Source organism: Engraulis encrasicolus, chromosome 5 (assembly GCF_034702125.1).
Source record: "Engraulis encrasicolus isolate BLACKSEA-1 chromosome 5, IST_EnEncr_1.0, whole genome shotgun sequence".
Taxonomy (NCBI): domain Eukaryota; kingdom Metazoa; phylum Chordata; class Actinopteri; order Clupeiformes; family Engraulidae; genus Engraulis; species Engraulis encrasicolus.
The window spans coordinates 9,827,810-9,849,859 of NC_085861.1; the positions used below are offsets into that span (position 1 = coordinate 9,827,810).

The 22,050-nt window shown below is 44.5% G+C and overlaps 3 protein-coding genes across 3 annotated transcripts; 2 read left to right on the plus strand and 1 right to left on the minus strand.

Moving 5' to 3' along the window:
- The first annotated feature begins 216 nt into the window (after nucleotides 1-216).
- LOC134448786 (uncharacterized) lies at nucleotides 217-2,556 on the plus strand. The gene is made up of 3 exons (XM_063198445.1): nucleotides 217-264; nucleotides 566-1,726; nucleotides 2,141-2,556. Exons 1-3 carry the CDS (start codon nucleotides 219-221, stop codon nucleotides 2,554-2,556), a joined length of 1,623 nt encoding a protein of 540 aa, XP_063054515.1. The 5' UTR covers nucleotides 217-218.
- Nucleotides 2,557-8,788: 6,232 nt separating this feature from the next.
- si:dkey-11p23.7 (V-set and Ig domain-containing protein) lies at nucleotides 8,789-14,062 on the minus strand. Its single transcript, XM_063197985.1, has 4 exons — nucleotides 13,988-14,062; nucleotides 12,051-12,178; nucleotides 10,758-11,019; nucleotides 8,789-9,326 (listed from the first exon to the last, which is right to left on the minus strand). Exons 1-4 carry the CDS (start codon nucleotides 14,040-14,042, stop codon nucleotides 8,845-8,847), a joined length of 927 nt encoding a protein of 308 aa, XP_063054055.1. The 5' UTR covers nucleotides 14,043-14,062; the 3' UTR covers nucleotides 8,789-8,844.
- Nucleotides 14,063-16,118: 2,056 nt separating this feature from the next.
- siglec15l (sialic acid binding Ig-like lectin 15, like) lies at nucleotides 16,119-20,051 on the plus strand. Its single transcript, XM_063197986.1, has 9 exons — nucleotides 16,119-16,174; nucleotides 17,334-17,735; nucleotides 17,945-18,331; nucleotides 18,491-18,530; nucleotides 18,768-18,796; nucleotides 18,899-18,931; nucleotides 19,070-19,123; nucleotides 19,209-19,244; nucleotides 19,358-20,051. Exons 1-9 carry the CDS (start codon nucleotides 16,129-16,131, stop codon nucleotides 19,408-19,410), a joined length of 1,080 nt encoding a protein of 359 aa, XP_063054056.1. The 5' UTR covers nucleotides 16,119-16,128; the 3' UTR covers nucleotides 19,411-20,051.
- Nucleotides 20,052-22,050: the final 1,999 nt, after the last annotated feature.

The following is a 22,050-nucleotide window of genomic DNA, read 5'->3' on the forward strand; positions in this document are numbered from 1 at the left end:
CTTCAGTTATGCTAGAGTCTTTGTTGAGTTTTACACATGAGTTATAATTTATTTTGACTGCATTCAACATCAGTCATATGGGGATGTTCTATTACTGTGGTGACAAAAAACACTAGTGGGCTTGTAGATGGAGAGGAGAGAGGTCTGCATATAATACCACAAGTCAGCATTTATTTTTTTATGTTTTTATTTCTCGATTTGTCCTTGCAGGTGGAAAAATGGGGGTGGTACCTGTAATGTTACTCTGTACAATATATCTCCCTGGTAAGACCAAGATAATTATTTTATCTTATATTATATATAAACTTTATTACAGGCTCAGGGCCCAATAGGCAGACACACAACATATACATATTATATTTAAATAATATATTTATATATATACATACAGTATAATATGTAGCATATATATAGCATATATATATATATATATATATATATATATATATATATATATATAAAAATTATAAATATATATATAATTCTTGTTGCTGAATGAAACATTTCATTGATATAAAAAAAAGTGCACCAAGTATACGTATCTAAAGTCAAATGATGTCCACAGGCATCCTGTCAACTGAAGACAAGGGGACAGTATTCCTGACCGCCTTCCCTGAAAATGTGGCCTCCTATGACCCTATAAATCACGTACACAAACTCATCCTGACGGCTCTGTACGAAGACACCAGAGTCAATGTTACTGTTGGGTCAGCTTCGAAAGAGTCATTGCATATGAATGCTAAACAAGTGGAGTCTGTATACTTAGACGACTCTGATGAACTGGGTCGGGAAGTGCTGTCACAGAAGTCAGTGGTCATCAGAGCCAGCAAAGACATAGTTGTTCTGTCCGTGATGTCAAGAGGGGACCGTCAGCAAACAGTGGTGGTGCAGCCCACGAAAAGTCTGGGGACTCTGTACTACACCCCCGATTTAAGCTCATACGGCAGCAGTGGGAACGGCTTGGGTTTCCAGGATTTCCCTGGTGCGAAGGGGAAAATAGTCGTGATCAATTCAGACAAGGCGAATGTTGTGAAAGTCCGCTCCTCAGGGCAAACGGAGACAAGGGAGCTTGAACCTTTTCAGGTTTTCCAGATGAACAGCTCCGATTTCCAGCCCGTCAAGATCGAGGCAGAGGAGAGAGTGGCTGTGCTCCTGTCACATCCCTGTGCAAAAACGACCAACTGCACCTGTGAAATGATGGCGATCCAGTTGCGACCTGCCAACACCTGGGGGAAAGACTTCCTTCTTCCATACGCCGAAAATGAAACAGTCGCTGTCACCTCTGACAAGAGTTTCACTGTAGAAGCTGGATCTCTGACAAATACGGCCAGTACTCCATCCTACTCCTCCTCTCACCATCTCATCCATGATCTAAAAAGTCAGTGGGCCAAGTCCTCAAAGGATTCCTCTCTTATGCTCCTCGAGCCGGGAAAAATCACTCAGGTTATACCCAAGTCACACTTCGCAGCTTGCCTGCTCACTTCCAACCAGGCCTCCAAGGCATTAGTTATTGCTCCAGACTCAGAAAAGAACAACGTGCGTTTCTGGAACGTTCCTTTACTTGCTGACTGGAAACAGTTCAACAGTTCTCTGAACTACTCCTGGGCAGAGATTGACCTACACGTTTTTGAGAACTATCTCATCTGGCACCCATCTGCTAAGATCATGGTCTACGTCAAACATGGAGAAAAATGGAGGAAAGCTTACACTCTGAGTACTGAACCAGGTAATTTGTGTGGACTTGCTTTTCTGGACATTTGCATTCAAACAAAGCATCACTACCATCCCCTTACACAGCAGTCTTATGCTTTCATGATTATCCCAACGACCATCATCATGTTTTCATGATTATCCCTAAGCGTATGAGTGTGAGTGATTGTGTGTGTCTGTGTGTGCGTGTATGTGCGTGTATGTGTATGTGAGTGTGTCTGTGTGTGTGTGTGTGTGTGTGTGTGTGTGTGTTTGTGTGTTTGTGTGTGTGTGTGTGTGTGTGTGTGTGTGTGTGTGTGTGTGTGTGTGTGTGTGTGTGTGTGTGTGTGTGTGTGTGTGTGATTGTGTGTGTCTATGTGTGCATGCGTGCGTGCGTGTATGTGTGTGTGTGTATGTGTGTGTGTGACTATATGTGTTTCATGTTCCACAGACCCCCAGGGCTGCTTGTTGGAGCCGCATGTCTACAGTGTGACTGACCAATCGGGCACGTGGGCGGAGTCCATCCGCCACTGCCAGGAGGAGCAGCAGGCCGAGCTGGTCAGCATCAACACCGAGGACGTCCACCTGACCCTGTCCGAGAGGCTGAGCAACCCAGCGGAGGCCAAGGATGCCTGGGTCGGTATGCGGCGCCGCCTGGTCAACGGAGAGTGGTACTGGCTCAACAAGCAGCCCGTGAACGCCAGCAAGTGGGAGCAGGGCGAGCCGGGAGTCTCCGAGGAGAAGTTCTGCGTCTCCACGTCCCTGCGCGGCCCGCACAAGAACACCTGGAGGAGCCGCAGCTGCTGTGACAACATGAGAGCTGTCTGTTACAAAACAGGTGTCTACCTCCCTCTGTGGCCATGGTAACCACACAGGGCTCTAATGCCTCTTTTCCACTGCCGGTTTTCTGGTAGGCCTACAACTTGACAAAGTCCGACTCGGCCGCCACTTTTTGCTTTACTATTGAGCTGTGTCGCTCTTATTCGAAAAGCAAAAAGTGGCAGCCGAGTCACGCTTTGTCGAGCTGTTGGCCGGCCAGAAAGGCAGTGGAAAAGGGGCATAAATTAACATACACCTGCCAATTGGCCAAATGCTGGTGAAATTTCAGATTGGCTGGTAGAAATGAACAACTTACTGTACTAGCCACTTTGACCCATTAGTGAGTGTGTGTTTGGCTAGTAGGATTAACATCTACTACTCATTTTGACTGGTGATGAAAAAAGTTAATTTAGAGCTAGGGCTGCACAATTAATCGAAAAATAATCAAAATCGTGATAAAATAGTGAAATCGAACTCATGATTTTAATCGTGATTTAATCGTGGCAATAGTGACCTACTTTAGAGAGCGTCCTTGAAGCCAGAACATACAGACAGGCTGGTGTTTCTGGCCAGAAATCTGTCCACGCCTTTACATAATTATTACAATTCATTTTATTTTGCTCATCCCGTATGTAATTCATCTTGTTATAATATATATTTCATCTTGTTATAATTTTCAAAAAAATCTGCAAAAATCAATAATCGTGATTAATAATCGTGATTATGATTTTGACCAAAATAATCGTGATTATGATTTTTTCCATTATCGTGCAGCCCTATTTAGAGCCCTACAACCCTGAACCCTGTCAGTAGCAGGATGAGCTTATCCTTAAGAGAATGGCCCCGTTCGTGATGGAGCATGCAGTGACAGTCTGTGCAGTCTTGCACACTTCGCCATTGCAATGCATTCTGGTTAATTCTTAACCAGAATGCACTGTAATTACGAAGTGCGTTTGCGTGGCTATATGCGCCATCACGAACAAGACCATTGTGAAGTTGGAGTGGAGCATGTATATACTATATTAACTAAAACCACAATCACTCGTCAATGTACATGTATTTATTAAAAGGTTTTCTGAGGTATGGTGACAGTAGTAAATGATATGTGTGGAGAAATGGGGAAAACCTGTGAAACATGAAATCGACTGGCGTTGAGCCATTTACACTGGAATTCAGCCATTCAAGCATGTAGGCCTATAGCCTTGTTGAGTGTTAATTAGCGCATCACACAATATTATAAAATACATGTATGTATATTTGGTATAGCTGTGGTGTTAAAGGCGCACTGTGTAACATTTTTATTAGTAGTTTATTTATTCATTATGACCGGGAAAATGACACTTTTCATACATGAAAAGGGGGATCTTCATCATTGTCCACTACTTTGACTTTCCAGAAATACAGACATTTTTAGCTGCAAAACTGTCAGTACTTTGGTCACACTAATACATTTTTGTTCATTATTTAGTAAATATTCATGAAAAGATAAAATTGGTAGACAGCACAGTTTCAAGGAGCAGCATAGCTGCAATACCTACTTTTGCCACCATCCTACACAGTGCATCATTAAGCTCAGAATAAGTAGGTTGTATAGACTGCCTCGAGAGGGAAATTCAGAGAGGTGTCACAGACAGAATGGTCCTCCTGGCCTTCGACTGCATGTGGAAAACATTAGTGCCATTATTAGGGAATTATGAAGGGCCACCAAAAGACGGAACTTCTATTAACATCTCGCTGTGGGGCACATGAGGCCACATCACATTTTAGTTATTCTTTTTTTCCTACTTTGACTGCTATCCTATACTAATAAATTAATGAATGAGTGTTAATGTTCTCTGTGTCTGACTATTGAGTGGATCATACAATATTTAAGTATTCATGCATTTAACCAAACATGTAGAACAGGGGTGTCAAACATAAGGCCCGGGAGCCGGATGCGGCCTGCAGATGGTTCAATCTGGCCGCAGACTTGTAGAGAGGTATGTCCAAAAAAGAAGTAAATGTGTGGCCCATCACAAAGTTGAGAGATGTTTGACTTCAATACTTAAAGCAAATGCACCTTTTTGCTCGCCTTGCACAGCCAATGCTCCTGACATACAGTAACTGCAGTCATCCACCTCAAAATGATTGACTTAGTAATGTGATCAAGCGGAAATGTATGATATTTCGCAGTTGCGTTAGTGACCTGACCCACTTCAGATCAAATTGGCTGTCTGTGGCCCCTGAACCGAAATAGGTTTGGCACCCCTGGTGTAGAACTTCCTTATGTTCATACAAGTTGCAACAGTTGCAACAAGTTACAATATCATGCCTCTCAGAGCTGGAAGGAGAAGTGGAAAGCAAGTCATGAGTTTTGGTTTATTTTTATTGGTTTGTCTTCACAACAAAAGAGGAAACACAACATCAGCTTTAAGAGGTAGTCTAGTATTTTTTGAGGAAAAATGAAAAAACGTTATCTTGGACTTTATTATAGAATTATGGCTATTTGCTGCTGCTGTATTTGTACTAGTGCCTGTAGTTAACACAGGTAATAAACGGTCACCTCTGGACTTGTATCCCATGAAGGATGACAGACATAGCAAGGAAATGGTTTAACCCCTTAAGACATGGCATTATAAATTAGCTGTTACCAGAATGGCAATGACCAAGTCGTAATGTATTTCTAAGTGCTCTGTGATAGTAGTGTAGTACTATAGTACTTCACTTTCAATGTCTATTACAACGTGCCACGGTACGGCGCACATTAAGGGGATACAATATAGTACCTCTGCTAGTGCTAGGACCTTGGAATCACCCTAAATCGGAATCACCCTAAATCGGAATCACCCTAAATCGGAATCAACGGCACCATGCTGATTATAAGTAGATGTAGGCCTACAGTGCAGCCATGAGCTGAGGTGGAAGGCTATTAAAATATAACACTAATAAAATGCTTAAAATATTGAAATATAAAACAAATCAAAGGCTTCAAAGGCCCTCTGTCAGTTCCAGGACCTACAGTCAGTGGCGGACTGGGATAGAGAAACGGCCCTGGCATTTTGACCCACAACGCGGCCCCGCGGCCCCAAGACCCGCCAGTAGCGACCCCCACGCGCACACGGACAGAGAGAGAGAGAGACACACACACACACCACTTCGCGGAAGTTGCAACAACCTGGTGACCGCGCACCACATGAAAACACATGGGTAAACACAAGGTGCATCCTGATCCTAGAACTAGGTGCATGGTGCATCCTACACGTCGAAAACGGTGCGTTATAACAAGCGCACTCTGCACTCGTTGGCCCGCCCCACACAGAGAGAAATTGTGACTATTAATAAAATAGTAGGCCTAGTAAACACTGAACTTTCAGAAACCGACCTTTAAACAACAGGCACCAGGCAAGCATCAACGTGCCTACACACACACACACTATAAAATCAATGAACCAACCACTTTTGATGTCCGCTTTGCTCTCGCACCGCTTCTTTACGCAAAAGCCCCTTCTTAACGCTGGACAGTGGCCCAGCTATATGATGACAAGACTATGAGTGGGAGTCAGTCCAACTTCTATGCTAACCAGTCCAGAGCTGAACGCAAAACAACATACCGTAGGCTACATCGATATGGCTACTAAAATGTATTTCAGCAAGACAAGCCACCAATTCGAGAGCCCATTACCAAGTCATGAAGTTAAGAATAAGCTTACAGTACGAATAAGAAAAACTATAACAGCCCCCAGATTACCACAAGCTAAAAAGGTTTACAGATCAGATCACCTTGGCTAGTAGCGAGACTAGCCACGGACTGGCTTATGACAGTGGAAACGCGACCTTACGTGAAATAAAAAAAAGTGTCACGGCGGACACAAACAATGTTTATTAATGGAAATCCTTCAGCCCTACCTGGTCTTATTCGTAGCGTCGGGCGGTGCAACACATCTTCTAATATCCATATTTGTGTGGGCGAGAGACCATGTGTGAATGGCATTGTGATTTCTTGGCAATTGCAGAGACAAAACAACACACTTCTTCATGGTCTTCTTCCAAGCAAGCCAAGAAGCTGGCATAATAGATACTAAGACATAGATTCGAACAGAACACCGTGTTTTCAGTGACAACAACCTTGAATTTATGGGACACTTCTTGTCCGCCACACACCGCAATGCCCACAGGAAGTTTATCGTCAGTCACTAGGGAAACGGAGGACTGAACTGATTAAGAAAATACCTGAAAAGACCACAAGATGGCAGCATCTCACCGCGTAGTGACCACCAAACACCTCCACAAGTCAAGTCAAATGTGCTATCAATTTCCATTGCCGCTCCCCCTTCTTTCGTTTAATTCCTCCTCTTCCTGGGCCTTCATTAATTTTTCTTAATAGCTATAATTGTCCATTCGCGTCGCGACATCTACCGTCAGTTTTTCTCTACAACAAGCTTCAGAATGTTGATGAATCTTTAGGCCTACGTTCTTTTTCTTATGGCGGGAACCGAACGTAAATTAAAAAAAATCCCACAAAGCAATGCTTTACTACAGTTGTCTCAAACAAAAGCAAAATATAAATAGGTAGGCTATAGTTTTTTTTGTATTATTTTGAACACTTTTACATCATTGGAATATATATTCAGGAAAAATACAACATGAAACATAATGAGACCCACCCATCAATATGCCACCGTCCGTGTGTAATGTATGGCAGTGTCAGTGGTATAAATAGCGAAACGATGACAAGAAAAACGCTGTTTGAGTGGAACTTTGAACGCAGGCAGCGTGATATTTGCTTCATAGATCTCAGATGTATGATTATGGGGCCGCAACGAGCATTGGAAGGGCCGCGAAGGTTATCTAAAAGGCCGCGGCCCTTCTGGCATGTGCCCAAATGCCAGACTGTCCAGTCCGTCCCTGTCTACAGTAGGAATTACATAACAAACCACCCCCCTGATTCTAACAAGCAGTGCAGCTCTCCCTGCTCCCTCCTGGCATCCCATGACTCTAAAGGTGATGGTACACAGGGCAACTTTTTGAGCAATCTGTCTGGGCAACAATGATACAAACTATTTTTTAGACAGTTTATCATATAATATTTTTATTAGGAGGACTTGGATTAGCAGCAGACAACATTTTTTAAAAATTCCATTAGAAAATGAATAGCCAATGTTGATGTTGCCTGGCAACATTGCTCAAAAAAGTTGCCCTGTGTATCATTACCTTCAAGCTCTTTTCCACTGCCTGTTTTCTGGTAGGCCTACAACTCAACACGGCGCTTTTCGATTGGGCAAGACACAGCTCAATTGTAAAGCAAACAGTGGCAGCCGAGCCGAGTCCCGCTGTGTCGAGCTGTAGGCCTACCAGAAAACCGGCAGTAGAAAGAGCCCAATATGCAGACTCCCGTCCTCAACCTGTGCTTGTTGCCTCGCATTTCGCTGACGCCCCGCCTCCATGGAGAAAACAGTAAACTTTCCCCGACGTGGGGGACTATCCTTCATTCACCATCCCGATTGCTAATGAGAAAATGACATTGGGATTGTCATTTTTTCCCCAAGATATTGAAACACACTTTCAGTGACGTCATTACCACAAGGCCATAAGCCGGCAAATGAGCAAGGGAGGACAGGAGTTAGAATATCGGAAAGAACCTTTAGAGTCAGCGGGGTGCCAAGAGGGAGCGGGGCCACAAGCATAAACAGAGGATGGCGAGAGTTAAGCTACGTACACGTACGTCGCTACTAGTTACTCGCTCAGCGAATGAAGTCAATAGAATGTCAATGTGTTCCAGCGAGACGACCAGGCGAGTAGGCTACTGTACAAGCGATGCGATGTGGTCGGATCCCGAGTTGAAAATATTTTATCTTTGAGCGAGGCGAGTAAGCGAGTAGCCTAACCAATTGGAATGCAGAGTTCGGTACTTCTCGCCTGTACATTGGCAGTTAAAGCCGCAGGAACTTTCAGCGAACGTTCCATGAGAGAGTGGCGAGTAGGTGAGCAAGCGAGAAGCCAGTAAATAGCAACGATGTGTGTACGTAGCTTAAAGTAGTGACGTCATCACGAGGTCACAAGCAGGCAAGTGAGACGTGAGTAAGGGAGGACGGCAGGAGTTAGGATATTGGAAAGAGCCCTTAAGTATCGGCAGCACAGTGCAGCCAGGAGGCGAGGTGCCCCTCAGCCGCCCACACGGCCATGCCCAGCAGCAGCGCTACATTGGCACAAATGACTGTACTTGGGCCATACCAGAAAATATCAGTTTATTACTTAGTGAACTTCAATGAAACGATCAAATTTGGTAATAGGCAGCCCAGTTTCAATGAGCAGCATAGTTGCAGTGCCCGTTTTGACCATTTCCTGCACAGTGTACCTTTAAGTATCGGCAGCACAGTGCAGCCATGAGGCGAGGTGCCCCTTAGCGGCCCACAGGGCCATGCCCAGCAGCAGTGCCACCTTGGCACCCAGGGACACGGAGAAGAGCAGTATCAGAGGAGAGGGGCTGGCGTCCGAGGCTGGGCCCCCGGACTCCTCCACGTAGGGGAGGATGAAGAGGGTGGCCTGGTCCTTACCCAGGGGGTTGGAGGCTGCACACGTGTACTGTCCCCCGGGCTGCACGCCCTGCAGCTGGCTGGAGGTGACGTGCTGATTGGGGGTGTCCTGGTGGTGGTGGAGGGGGTACGCGGGGGCTCCCTCCAGCACCTCCACCTCCTCCTCAGCAGCTCCCCCCCTCACCCACTGCACGTCCGGTAACGGGGACCCCTGCACGCGGCACACGGCTTTGAAGCCGGACGCTGTGGCGGTCGCCGCCGTCTCGACACTGGGCATCACTGACAAGCCCAGGATGCGCGGGGGAGCTGGAGGATGGAAAGGTAAAGATGGCAAATATTTAGTAAATGTCAGGTGAAAGCGGTTTCCGTGATTTATCTTGTTTTGTCAAGTCAGAGCAATCTCTCAATAGAAAAGACATTTTGCCTCTTTTATTATGAGATGATTTACTAATGAAAATGTGCACAGGGGGTGGAGCTGATGAGGAATGCTATTAAAATATAACACTATCAAAATGATTAGAATATTAAAATATATAACAAATCAGGGGCTGTCAGTGCCAAGACCTATAATCACCATAACTACTCACCCCCCAACCCAACCACCCCCTGACTCTAATTAGCAGTGCAGCTCTCCCTACTCCCTACTGGCACCCCCCTGACTCTAAAGCAGGGATGTCAAACTCAGGCCCGGGGGCCAAATGTGGCCCGCGGAGCCATTTGATTTGGCCCACGAGATTATTTCAAATGTTCATTACAGTTGGCCCACACACACCATTAATAATCAGTATAGAGTAAGAAGACTTGAACATGAAATTTGGTGTGTTGTATACATGAGTGGTCCCAGACCAGTGAAACAGCTCACTTGCAACAGAATATGTGCAAGCACATTTGAACTATGATGGGAATCTGCGGTCAAATTTAAATATGAGTATGAAGTGTGTATGCACAACTTAAGTTTCTTTAGTTTAGTTTTTTAGTTTTTAGTGAGTTTGGCCCGCGACTTCGTTCCAGGTTTTGAATTTGGCCCTTAGTCAATTTAGGTTTGACACCCCTGCTCTAAAGGCTCTTTTCCACTGCCGGTTTTCTGGTAGGCCTACAGCCCAACACATCACGACTCGGTCGCCACTTTTTGCTTTTTTGCAAATATTTTGTAAATGTCAGGTGAAAGCAGTTGCCGTGATTTATCTTGTTTTGTCAAGTCAGAGCAATCTCTCAATAGAAAAGACATTTTTGCCTCTTTTATTATGAGACGATTTACTAATGAAAATGTATTTGAGTGAATCACCAGACCACTTCATTTAAATCAATATATAGAGGCTTTCATCTTCTGTTGTCCCACATGTTGGTGGCCGAATATTGTCTCAGACAAAAAACATATATATTTAGTGTGTTTACAGTGGAAGACATCCTGTTACACGTTGATATGCCACTGAAGAAATTTTCGCTGGGGGCCTGGGTTCGATTCCCGTCCCAACGTCATTTCACAATCCTCCCCCGTCTCTCTCTCCCACTCGTTTCCTGTTCCTGTCTTCACTGTCCTGTCTAAATAAAGGGGAAGAGGCCCTGCCATGGCCTAACGGTAGGGCACTCGTCTGCCGTGCGGCCGACCCGGGTTTGATTCCCGGTTCGGGTGCTTTGCCGGTCCTTCCCTGTCTCTCTTTACCCGCTCCATTCCTGTCACCATCTTCAGTGTACTGTCATAAATAAAGTAAAAAAGACCAAACAAAACCCCCAAACCTTCCACTCGTAGCCGCGTGCCCATCCTGTTCTCGAAGACGGCAGGCGGGTGTCCGGGCACCTCCAGGCGGCAGTAGTAGCGGCCGCCATCCCGTAGGGCTACGCTGCTGATGCGCAGCGACAGGTCGTGCTCGCGCGGGCTCCCCTCCAGCCGGTAGCGCTGGTCCTGGCCGGGCCGCGCCTGGCAGCGATGGCTGTCGTTCAGGCTGGTGCACTGGAAGAGGACGGTGGAGCTCACGCTGTGGCCCAGACGCCACACCACCTGGATCAGTGTAGCCAGATATACAACAATTATTGCATATTTAATAAATATGTATACCATACTTTTATGATCAGTACTGTGAAAAAAACATGATGCAACAATTATTTCAGAGTTTTCATTCAGTTGCAGTTGCCTTAAAACAGCCATTTGATTCAAGCAGCTAAGTACAACAGTAAGTACAAATGAGTACAATGAGTCTCTTATCCCTCCAGCCGGTATTATGAGTTAATATGTTACATTACACTTAGATGAGACTTTTATTCAAAGCGACTTACAGTTATTTACAGGGCATTGATTACAGTCCTTGCAGCAATGAGGTTAGGTGCCTTGCTCAAGGGCACCTCAGGCATGGAGTGAGGTATGCCAAGGTAAGGCAGTGGATGGGTGGAATTCGAAACCTGCAACCCTCCGATCTAAAGCCCACCTCCTTATCTGTTAATGGGCAGTCATGGTTAAGCGGTTAGGGCGTCAGACTTGTAGCCCAAAGGTTGCCGGTTCGACTCCCAACCCACCAGGTTGGTGGGGGGAGTAATTAACCAGTGCTCTCCCCCATTCTCCTCAATGACTAAGGTACCCTGAGCATGGTCCCGTCCCGCCGCACTGATCCCTGAGGGGCGTCATTGGGGGCTATCCCCTTGCACGGGTGAGCCATAAATGTAATTTTGTTGTGTGCAGTGTATAGTGAACACTAGTGTGTTGTGGAGTGCTGTGTCACAATGACAATGGGAATTGGAGTTTCCCAGTTGGGCTTTCACTTTCATTAGACCATGGCTACCTACCTGGATGGAGGAGTGGTACGTGTGGTGCGGTTAGCTGCCTACCTGGATGGAAGAGTGGTACGTGTGGTGCAGGTGGGTGTCTACCTGGATGGAAGAGTGGTACGTGTGGTGCGGTTAGCTGCCTACCTGGATGGAGGAGTGGTACGTGTGGTGCGGTTAGCTGCCTACCTGGATGGAGGAGTGGTACGTGTGGTGCGGGTGGCTACCTACCTGGATGGAGGAGTGGTACGTGTGGTGCGGGTGGCTACCTACCTGGATAGAGGAGTGGTATGTGTGGTGCGGATGGGTGAAGGAGCAGGGCAGCACCACAGGGTAGCCCTCAATCGCCCGCACCTCGCTGGGCATCGTCATGGACCAGCCGTCGTCCAGGGCGTCGGAGGCTGCAGCAGGAGATGAGGTGATGAGGAGAAGAGCAGATGGTGAGGAGGTGAGGATATGAGATGAGGAGGTGAGGGGATGGGGAGGTGAGGAGAATAGGAGATGAGGAGATGATGAGGAGATGAGGAGGGGAGGAGATGAGATGAGGAGGAGATGGGGAGGTGAGGAGATGAGGAGGGGAGGAGAGGAGATGAGGAGGAGATGGGGAGGGGAGGAGATGAGGAGGTGGTGAGGAGATGGGGAGGTGAGGAGATGAAGAGGTGAGAAGAGGAGGAGATGGGGAGGTGAGGAGATGAGGAGGTGGTGAGAAGATGGGTAGGTGAGGAGATGGGGAGGTGAGGAGAGGAGGAGGTGATGAGAAAGCATAACAGCCATTATACACATAACACAAGAGCCCTGGGGTCCCTAGGCTACAGATTACTGAAGGCTCCCATGGAAGTCAAATTTCATAACAAAATTGCAGACGACATCACAATTACAACCTAAGAGGAGTATTAAGATTGAAAACTCTACCTGACAAGGCAGACTAAGTTATCATCTTGTTACATTTCTCCAATGATATTGATTTCCCCCCCTTTGGCCAACTAGGGGGCCCCTGGTAAGTAGGGGCCCCTATGCTGCAGCCATATTAATCCGTCCCTGCAAAAGAGGTTGACCGATATGATGAGATGACAGGTTATGTGTGTCGAGGATAAAGAAAAGCAAACAACAGTCACAGACCACAAGAAGGGGATCAAGATGAAGGCAATTTATGTATCAACAAGGATAACAAAAATAAGTACAATGGTAGTCTAGACTAATGTTCCAAAACATAAAAAATGTATATGTGTGCACATATATCATCATGTCAGAAACACACTGAAAGGATCATCGATCAACGTACAACAAGGAAGTCATTTTCTAATTATGTGCTGGATCTTGGATTATAAAAGGTTTTACATGCACCAGAAACATTGACAAGCAGACAAATTGAGAAGCTAAAGCTGAACTCAGAAGCAACAAATGACTCCCACTTATTGGAAATAGTTTACCACTTATGGCCGGCTTCATGCAGGCATGGGTCAAACAAATACTATACACTATGTGCCAGGATTGTAAACTTCATGGCCACATGTTGGCCATCGCTAGAAACACCTTCAGAGTTGGTTTTAGCAAAAACCTTCAGAGGTGGCTTTAGCAACACCTTCAGAGTGTTTTTAGCAACACCTTCAGAGTGTTTTTAGCAACACCTTCAGAGCTGATAGGCAACACCTTCAGAGTGTTTTTTAACAACACCTTCAGAGTGTTTTTAGCAACACCTTCAGAGCTGATAGGCAACACCTTCAGAGTGTTTTTAGCAACACCTTCAGAGTGGTTTTAGCAACACCTTCAGAGTGTTTTTAGCAACACCTTCAGAGCTGATAGGCAACACCTTCAGAGCTGATAGGCAACACCTTCAATGCTGGTTTTATCAACACCTTCAGAGCTGATAGGCAACACCTTCAGAGTGTTTTTAGCAACACCTTCAGAGTGTTTTTAGCAACACCTTCAGAGTATTTTAGCAACACCTTCAGAGTGTTTTTAGCAACACCTTCAGAGTGTTTTTAGCAACACCTTCAGAGCTGATAGGCAACACCTTCAATGCTGGTTTTATCAACACCTTCAGAGCTGGCCCAGCCAACATTTACCATATAGGGCCCCCAGCCAACAGTTGCCTCACCATGGCAAACGGTAGCAAAAAAATAATCCAAAAGTAGCCCATGTCTTTGCTCCACATATAGGGCCCCACCCCACCAAAGGGGTACTGTATAAGCACTGCCTGATCATCTTACCTGCAGTGCGTGTGAGCAGGAGGCTGAGCGTGGTGTAGAGCAGGTGTGTATGCATGGTGCCTCCGGTGTGGAGACACTCTGTCCAGCCTGCCTGATGCTTCTGCTGCTGCTGCTGTTGCTGCTTCTGTGGTCTGCCCAGTCAGCCCTGTATACTTTGCCCTGCTTTCAGGGCCACTGACAGCTTTTGCTGGGCCCGGGGCTGAGGCGTCTGAAAGGGCCCCAAACCCAATACATACAATGTAATAATGAGGATGCAATTCCGGGCCCCCTCTCTCCATGGGCCAGGGACAAGTGACCCCTTTGCCCCGCCCTGTCGGCTTCCCTGCCTGCTTGACTCACTGTCAGTCAGACATGTCATCACAGCAATAGTCATTATTTCTCCTCTCCCTTCCCTTTCCTTCCTACGGGGTGTGTGATGAGCTGTCAGATTAGGCTCATCATCAGTCATATGTTTCTGTCTGCTTGCCAAAGTGCAAAATAGCAAGTGTCTTTCATAGTCTATTCCCTAATGAAGGTCAATGGCAGCAACGCGTAAGCCCATGTGTTTTTAAATGGATTTGCCATGTTATGTTAAAGATGGCCTCTCAACGTCATTTAATTAATATTGCCGTGTTCCCCATTGTTATTGAATGTGTTACGCGTTGGTCCTGTTTTAAAAAAACGTTCTGGTTGCTTTGTTTCAAGACGTTTTTGCAAGCTGGCAAGGTGGCTTGTGGAGAAACGAGAGAGTGTTCCGTGTTTCTCGTGGAAATGCGTCTCTGATTGGCTCACTCCTCCTGCTCTCGAAGAAACGCGTCTCTGATTGGCTCAGTCCTCCAGTTCTTGGAGAGAATGTAATGGGAAACAGAGTCGCCACTTCCCCGGGTGGTACTGCACTATAGGGGCGCCAACGGAGGCGTGCAGGCTCCATTCAGGGCTGTGCTCTTTCGACAGCGACCCCTAGGCGAGCTGCAGGCATGGAGCAACCAGAGTGAGCTGGCTTTATGTATGAGGCTTTGTGCTGTGTGTGTACCTGAGAGTAGCAACCAGCTGATAGCTAAGCTAAGCTATGTTTCGGGCCACCAGGCGTTGCTTGTTTTGAAAACAAGCAGAAAAAAATTACTCGACATGTTTTTAGATAAATGGGTCGATATAAACCTTTGTGGGCAACGCCTTCTTTCGACGTGACGAAACACAGAAAGGCTTTCGTGATTCGCTCGTTTCTCTGCATTATTTATGTAAATTGGGAAACACCGGGAAACACAGCCAGGAGAGTTGACGCACCGCTATGAGAGCCTTGCAAGTGAGTTTAACTTGGGGTGACCGTCCGATCTTCGAAAGGAGTGAGTAAAACTGAGTTTTATCGGAAGTTCGCCTTTAAAGGCTTTTTTTTTCCTCAAATCTGAGTGCTTCTGCTACAAGTATTTTCCTCCCTTTTTGGACTAGTAAGTGCCTTATTTACAATATCTATGAAACTATGATAAAGATAAAATAATTAAATATTATAATAAAATAATGCAGGAGTCAACAACATCATATAGACAACATCATATAGACTGCATCCCTACAAAAAGAAATTACAGTAGGCCTACATGTACTCACTGTAGTACATGATTGTGAGTTGTTACATTTCAGTGTGTTCAGTTCACTCATTACTTTCATGATGCTTTGAGGCGGAACCATTGCACAGGGCCCAAGGGCAAAACACTGATAGGGCCCCCCATAAGGCCTGCTATGGTCACCATAGGGCCCACAACACTAAAACAGATGGGCCCAGGGGCAAATGCCCCGCTTGCCCCACCTATAGCTCCGCCCCTGTGTGAAACGTGGTGACTTTCTCATATTTGCAAGATCAACAGTAAGTGCTTATGGAACGCTGTACAGTGGAGCCTCAGAATCTCAGCCATGGACTGAGTGACCGGAAGCTTGATGCTTAAAAACTCAAGGTGAAAAAAATCATCTGCAAAGGAAGCGTGTCAGATCCAGCTTCTCAAAAGAAAAAAAAATGCCAACTTGAAATGTTCAAAATAACCCTGTACAGAACAGGAAGTCAGAGGAGTCTTTAAACGGACGATTTCACAACTTCACTTTTCTCTCTCAACTGTGTGCAGTGACAGTTTTGTTTAGTTACAGTTTTGGTTTAGTAGCTTGGCCAACGTAAAATGGTATTTTGTCTTTGCCTTATTACACTCTTCTTTACAGTGTCAGGTAAGCTTTCTCTTCTCTCTTCACACATTACTGTGTTCTCTAGTCTTTGACAACTTGTAAGTGGATATATGTGATTGACATGGCTATGGCACTGGCACATGGCACTGACAGAAGTGAAGTCCTTCATTCTTCAATAAGTCCAGAAGGAAACCATTATATCCTGATGTGCCAAGGGACCATGTTATGGTTTTAGAAGATCCAGTCAGCCAGTGGTTCACATTATTACTTCTAGGTCATATTTTATAATTTGTTCCTAATTTTCCTCTCTTACTTATTTGTTGGTGTACTTTACAACTTGTATTTGTTTGTCATGTGTCCTAATTTGCAGTTCCAAGAATACAATTGGTACAACGTTTTGAAAGGCAATTGACATTATTATGGTAATTTAAATGTGATATACGGTAATGTAATATTGCCATTGACTTGCTCTTATACAGAAGAATTCCTATGATTGTATAGCTTGACTACTCAAACTAATCATTACTCTGAAAACAGTCAGCTAAAATAAAAAGAGGGCACATTAATACACGTCAGCTACAGGGTGAATTTATACCTGTGTTTCTGTGTAGGCCAAACATTTTTTATGTCCTTACCGGTATGTACTGCATGTAGCCTGTGTTTGTAACAGAGTTGTATAAAGTACAAGTAAGCTTACTTAAACAATTGTAATTACAACACTATGATGTTACAAAGTTAAAACCAGAGAGAGTAGAGAGAGGTTCCATTGGCCCATTGTTTCCGGGTTCTATTATTGGAGGGGGAATCCCCCTTTAGGCAGACCTAGGCAGACCTAAGGACTGTTCTATTCAATGCTAGGAGCATTATGACACGCCCCTTTAGGCAGACCGGAACCTGGTCATGTTAGGTGCCCATAGAAACCTATTATGTTGGCATATCTCTATATACTTAAAGAAACTCTGGTCAAAACCATGTCTCACCATGTATCATACCACTGGTGTAGTAATTACATCTGGAAGTGTACTTCTACCTCTACTTTATACAACTCTGAGGTGCATTTCTCGAAAGTGTAGTTGTTTGCCAGTTAGCAACTTGGGTAGTTTCCAATGGGACATTGCATTGAAAACAACAAAGTAGCTAATGAAGTTAGCAACTATGGTTTCGAGAAATGCCCCCCTGGTTTGTACTGGCCTCTCCTCAGGGTCCTCTGGTGTGGAGTGGCAGATGTGGGTGCCTGGCCAGGTGAACAGCACGGAGAGGTACAATGTCATCCTGCCCTGCACCTTCACTCACCCTGACCAGGACTCCTACTCAGGTCGGATACGCGTCCAGTGGAAGACAGACCAACATCGATACGCTGATCCCTTCTTCCAGTGTACAGCGATAAACAGCACGTTGCTGGTAAGTGGAGACAAGGAGGACTACAACTGTTCTGTGGCAGCGGGTCGCTTCTCCCTCAGAGGTGACCCTCGGCGTGGGGACCTCTCCCTGCTCATCAGGGACGCGTGGCTCAATGACACCCGAGTCTACTTCTGCCGGGTGGAGCTGGACGGAGTTGGTCAAAACTATCAGTCTAAATCTGGAATCAAACTCAGCGTCACGGGTAAGTGTTAAAAGCAAATTCTCTCCCAGATGATTTCAGTACGGATGAAGGCTAGAAAGCTACAGGCTGCCAAGCGTCTTGAAATCTATTTTCATCATGCCTCATCTATAGTCCTCAGGGTGTTCTATATTGTGCAAACGTCACAGTGAATCAAATCATCATCAACTCATATTTAACACGTTCATGTTGCATGTAAATTCCTCCTCCAGCTCCGGCCCGGATCCTCAGCCTCTTCCAAAATCCCTTCCCTCATAACCACTCTCTGGAGTGCCTGGCAGTGGGGAACCCTCTCCCACAGCTCACCTGGCTCTCCTCCTCCTCCTCCTCCAGTGCCCCAGTGCCTGCCAGCGTGAAAACGGACCCACACGACCCATACACGGTCAGAAGCGTCGCTACCATCACCAGCCTGGAGGAGGAGGAGGTTTACACCTGCCGTGCGGAGAATGCGTTGGGTTCCCAGGAGAGGGTGTTTCCCCCTAGTAAAGGGCCCGCTGCTCTGACTGTGGGGCTGGGGACCCTGGCTGGCCTGCTGCTGTTGGTGGTAGCTGGTCTCCTGGCTGTCTTGATGTGGAAGAGGAGGAGGAGGAGGAGGAGAGGTGTGTGGGTTTGTAGGGTGTGTGTGTGTGTGTGTGTGTGTGTGTGTGTGTGTGTGTGTGTGCGTGCGTGTGTGCATGCGTTGTTGGGGAAGAGTGTATGAAGAATTGTATGCATTGAGTAGTTTCGATTTTTTTTAATGTTCGTTTTGTTTTATCAAGGAGCTTCTCAGAAAGAAGAGACACAGCTTTCCCCAATTCGGTGAGTTGCTTACATTTCTTGATGAAATACCTTTGTCATTGAGGAGAGCTTTAAATGTTACTAAAGTGTGTGTCATGATGGGTAATTTCACATCTGTGCCAAATTTATACAATGTATACTCAGCCTTTGCTCTCGAAACACTAAAACAAATATCATAGGATAGCCCATGCATGGCGAGGGGTGTTAAATAATAGTGTGTTCATGCTTGTTTGATGTTACATTCGCTTTTTACTTCAGAGAAATACAGAATAACTTGCCGGACACAGGTAAGTTCATTTTAAAAGTTTAACAGATCAGCTTGCCCACCATGTATAGTTTGAAGGATGCCAAACTATACCTGAAAATCTTTACATTTCCCATGGAAATAGATCCTGACATCTATGCAAACTGCCCAAAGAAAGGTGAGTCATGCCAAGTCAATTTTACAAATTTAACACATTTCTTGACAAATTTACCCAGACAGTGTCATAATTACGAGATTACAAGATTTTTGGGAATCCGAATGGATTTTAATCATAGTCCTACTCTTTGTCCACTAGATGGCAACCAGGAGCTACTTTATGCTGACATCAACCACAGTTCACCAAACTCAGGTAAGTCACACCTTAGAGAAACAGACATACCTGTGTCTGCAATGTAAAATCTTTTGGTATTTAAAATATTTATACATATTTTAAGGTGCCGCACTCCTGCCACAAAGCACAGTAGAGAATGGTAAGTTAGTTAGTTGACTTCTATCAATTCTGTGGTTAAGACAGTACTGTGGCCTACAGTATATAAAGTACCTTGCACAACTCTCAAACCTCTCAATATTTTTTTTCCTCCAGATATAATTTATTCTGACGTGAACTCAGTGGATGTTGGCTGTTTAGCAAACTGACTGGTTGCTTTGAGACTTATACAGTCAGAGAGGAGTCGACTCACCAGTGAACATACTGATGTAATAACATGTTATGATTAGTTTATTAACACTACTTACTAATAGCCTTGCTGTACTGTAGAAAATATACTTGGCTGTAAGTGATTATGGACAGTCCAAAATAATGTGATACCCTAGTACATTTCAGCATTTTGTCATTTGTGATAATTGTGTGATTTGTGATACTGTGTTTTTGTCACTATGGCCCATTCACTACGCTACAACATATGGAGCTTACCAACTTTAAGGCAGACCTAGTTGCAAAAAGCAACGTGGCAAAAAGCAGAAATACAGAAACACATGCCAGGCAAGGCAAGAAACACAGGAAATAGCCTACAATAGGATGTAGCACTTCAACCAAATAGGAGTGAGGTGATGGCAGACTGCTGGTGTCATATATCAGGCTTGAAAAGCAGGCCAGCCATACCCCACTCCATGGGCAAATGGTGAAATAAACACATTCACCAGTTTGTCTCATCTCATCTCATCTCATCTATTTATTAAATACCTGTATCATGGAACTGCACATACAGTATTTATGTGCTAACTCAAGAGTAATTAATGTTTTTACACATGCACCAATCTATTACATGTTACCACTATTTGCTGTTATATATTCGAAATGGTAACACTTTCTATGAAGCCCATATCTATAGCGCATTATGAGCCCATTTATAACAAATTATAATGCACATTATAATTACTTACAACACATTACGACTACACTGATGATGTTTCATGATGCTTTATGTTAACAGTAATGAATAACCATGAATCTAGCTTATAATACTTTGTAAATCCAAGGGTATTATGAGTGCTCATGACTGGATATAAACTACAGGCTGCCTGATGGGGCTTACAGTGCATTATGATGCATTATAGATGTGCATTATACAGTGCATTATAGATGCATCCATATGAACTTCACTTTACTTAGAGCACACATTGACTACTTATGATCTCACATGAAACATTATAGCATCGTATGAGCCCTTATGACAGTTTATCATCCTAGTCTGTGCATAGAGGGGTATAGGTACTCATAATGTACTATAAGCCCCATCAGGCAGCCTGTTGTTTATAGCCAGTCATGAGCACTCATGACACCCTTGGATTTATAAAGCATTATAAGCTAGATTCATAGTTATTCATAACTGTTAATATAAAGCATCATGAAGCATTATGAGTGTAGTCATAATACGTTGTAAGTAATTATAATGTGCATTATAATTTGATATAAATGCGCTTATAATGTTGGCTCTAAGTAAAGTGTTACCCATGTTATTAATTTATTTATTTTTTCTTTTTTTACCACATAAATCACATTGGTATTTCTTTTTCAAGGGAGCCTTGACCAAGACAGCAGCACATATACATTACATTAATATACAGGATAATAGAAGTCAAAAGTAGGCTATAATGTGCCACGATTAATACAATAGGCCTTCGAACAACATAATGGTCCTCAGTGGTTCTATTTCAACAGCACCCCCATGTAGTGTGACAAGACATTTGTTAAGTGTTTTTTTTTTTTTTTTAAACTAGGTAGTGTCAGACCTCAACAATGTCAAATGTGAATACGGTGCCAAGCCTACACTGTGTGTGCTAAAAAGGATGTGCTAATTTTAAGTCCTCATCCTGTTCTATTTTCAACAGGAAACTACAATATACATGCAAATTGCTTTGCAATCTACTTTTGCCCCCCCTCCCTTATTTTTAGAAATAGAAATAGACAAAAACAATCCCCCTACGCTCAACAGACATCACATTACATTACATTACACTTAGCTGACACTTGTATCCAAAGCAACTTACAGTTATTTTCAAAGGTATTGGTTACAGTCCTTGAAGCAATATGAGGTTGGTCAAGGGCATTTCAGTCATGGATGCATGGAGGTGTAGGGAGGGGTAAGAATGGGATTCGAACCTGCAACCCTGTGACCACTTCCCTTACCACTAGGCAACTTTTGGCCCAGCTACACACACATGCACGCACACACACACACACACACACACACACACACACACACACACACACACACACACACACACACACACACACACACAAACACAGACACACACACACACTTCTTAGCGATAACTATGTCCCGTATGATGTGATGTGATACTTCTAAGCCATGCTACCAAAACAAAGACTAATCAAAGTCAACTTTATTTTCCCAAAAGGGAAATTCATATGGTCAGGGTGCATAGACAGGCAAAGACAAGACTAGTTCCAAATAGATAAATACTGCCCCGCCTAATTATAGTTATTTTGATGTAATATAGCCTACACTCTCGGTCCTTGGCCATGTTTCCTGAGGCAATTGCCCTTCAGCAGTACACTAAGCCCTGTTCCAAAAGGGGGGTTGATTGGTGGAGTTTACTTAGTATTTACACTTCCCATTAATATGAGAATGTTTCAATTGCAAAACAGCTGAGACACTATTAAAAACAACTCACCCTACGCTGGTCACTTTACACTTTACAGTTCCAAATGATGAACATTAGAGAACTGGGGCAATTTTGTAGCTATAGTATTTTGCTAATTCTGCTCTAGTCTATTTTATACAACAATGTGCATGATCTCTATCAAATAGG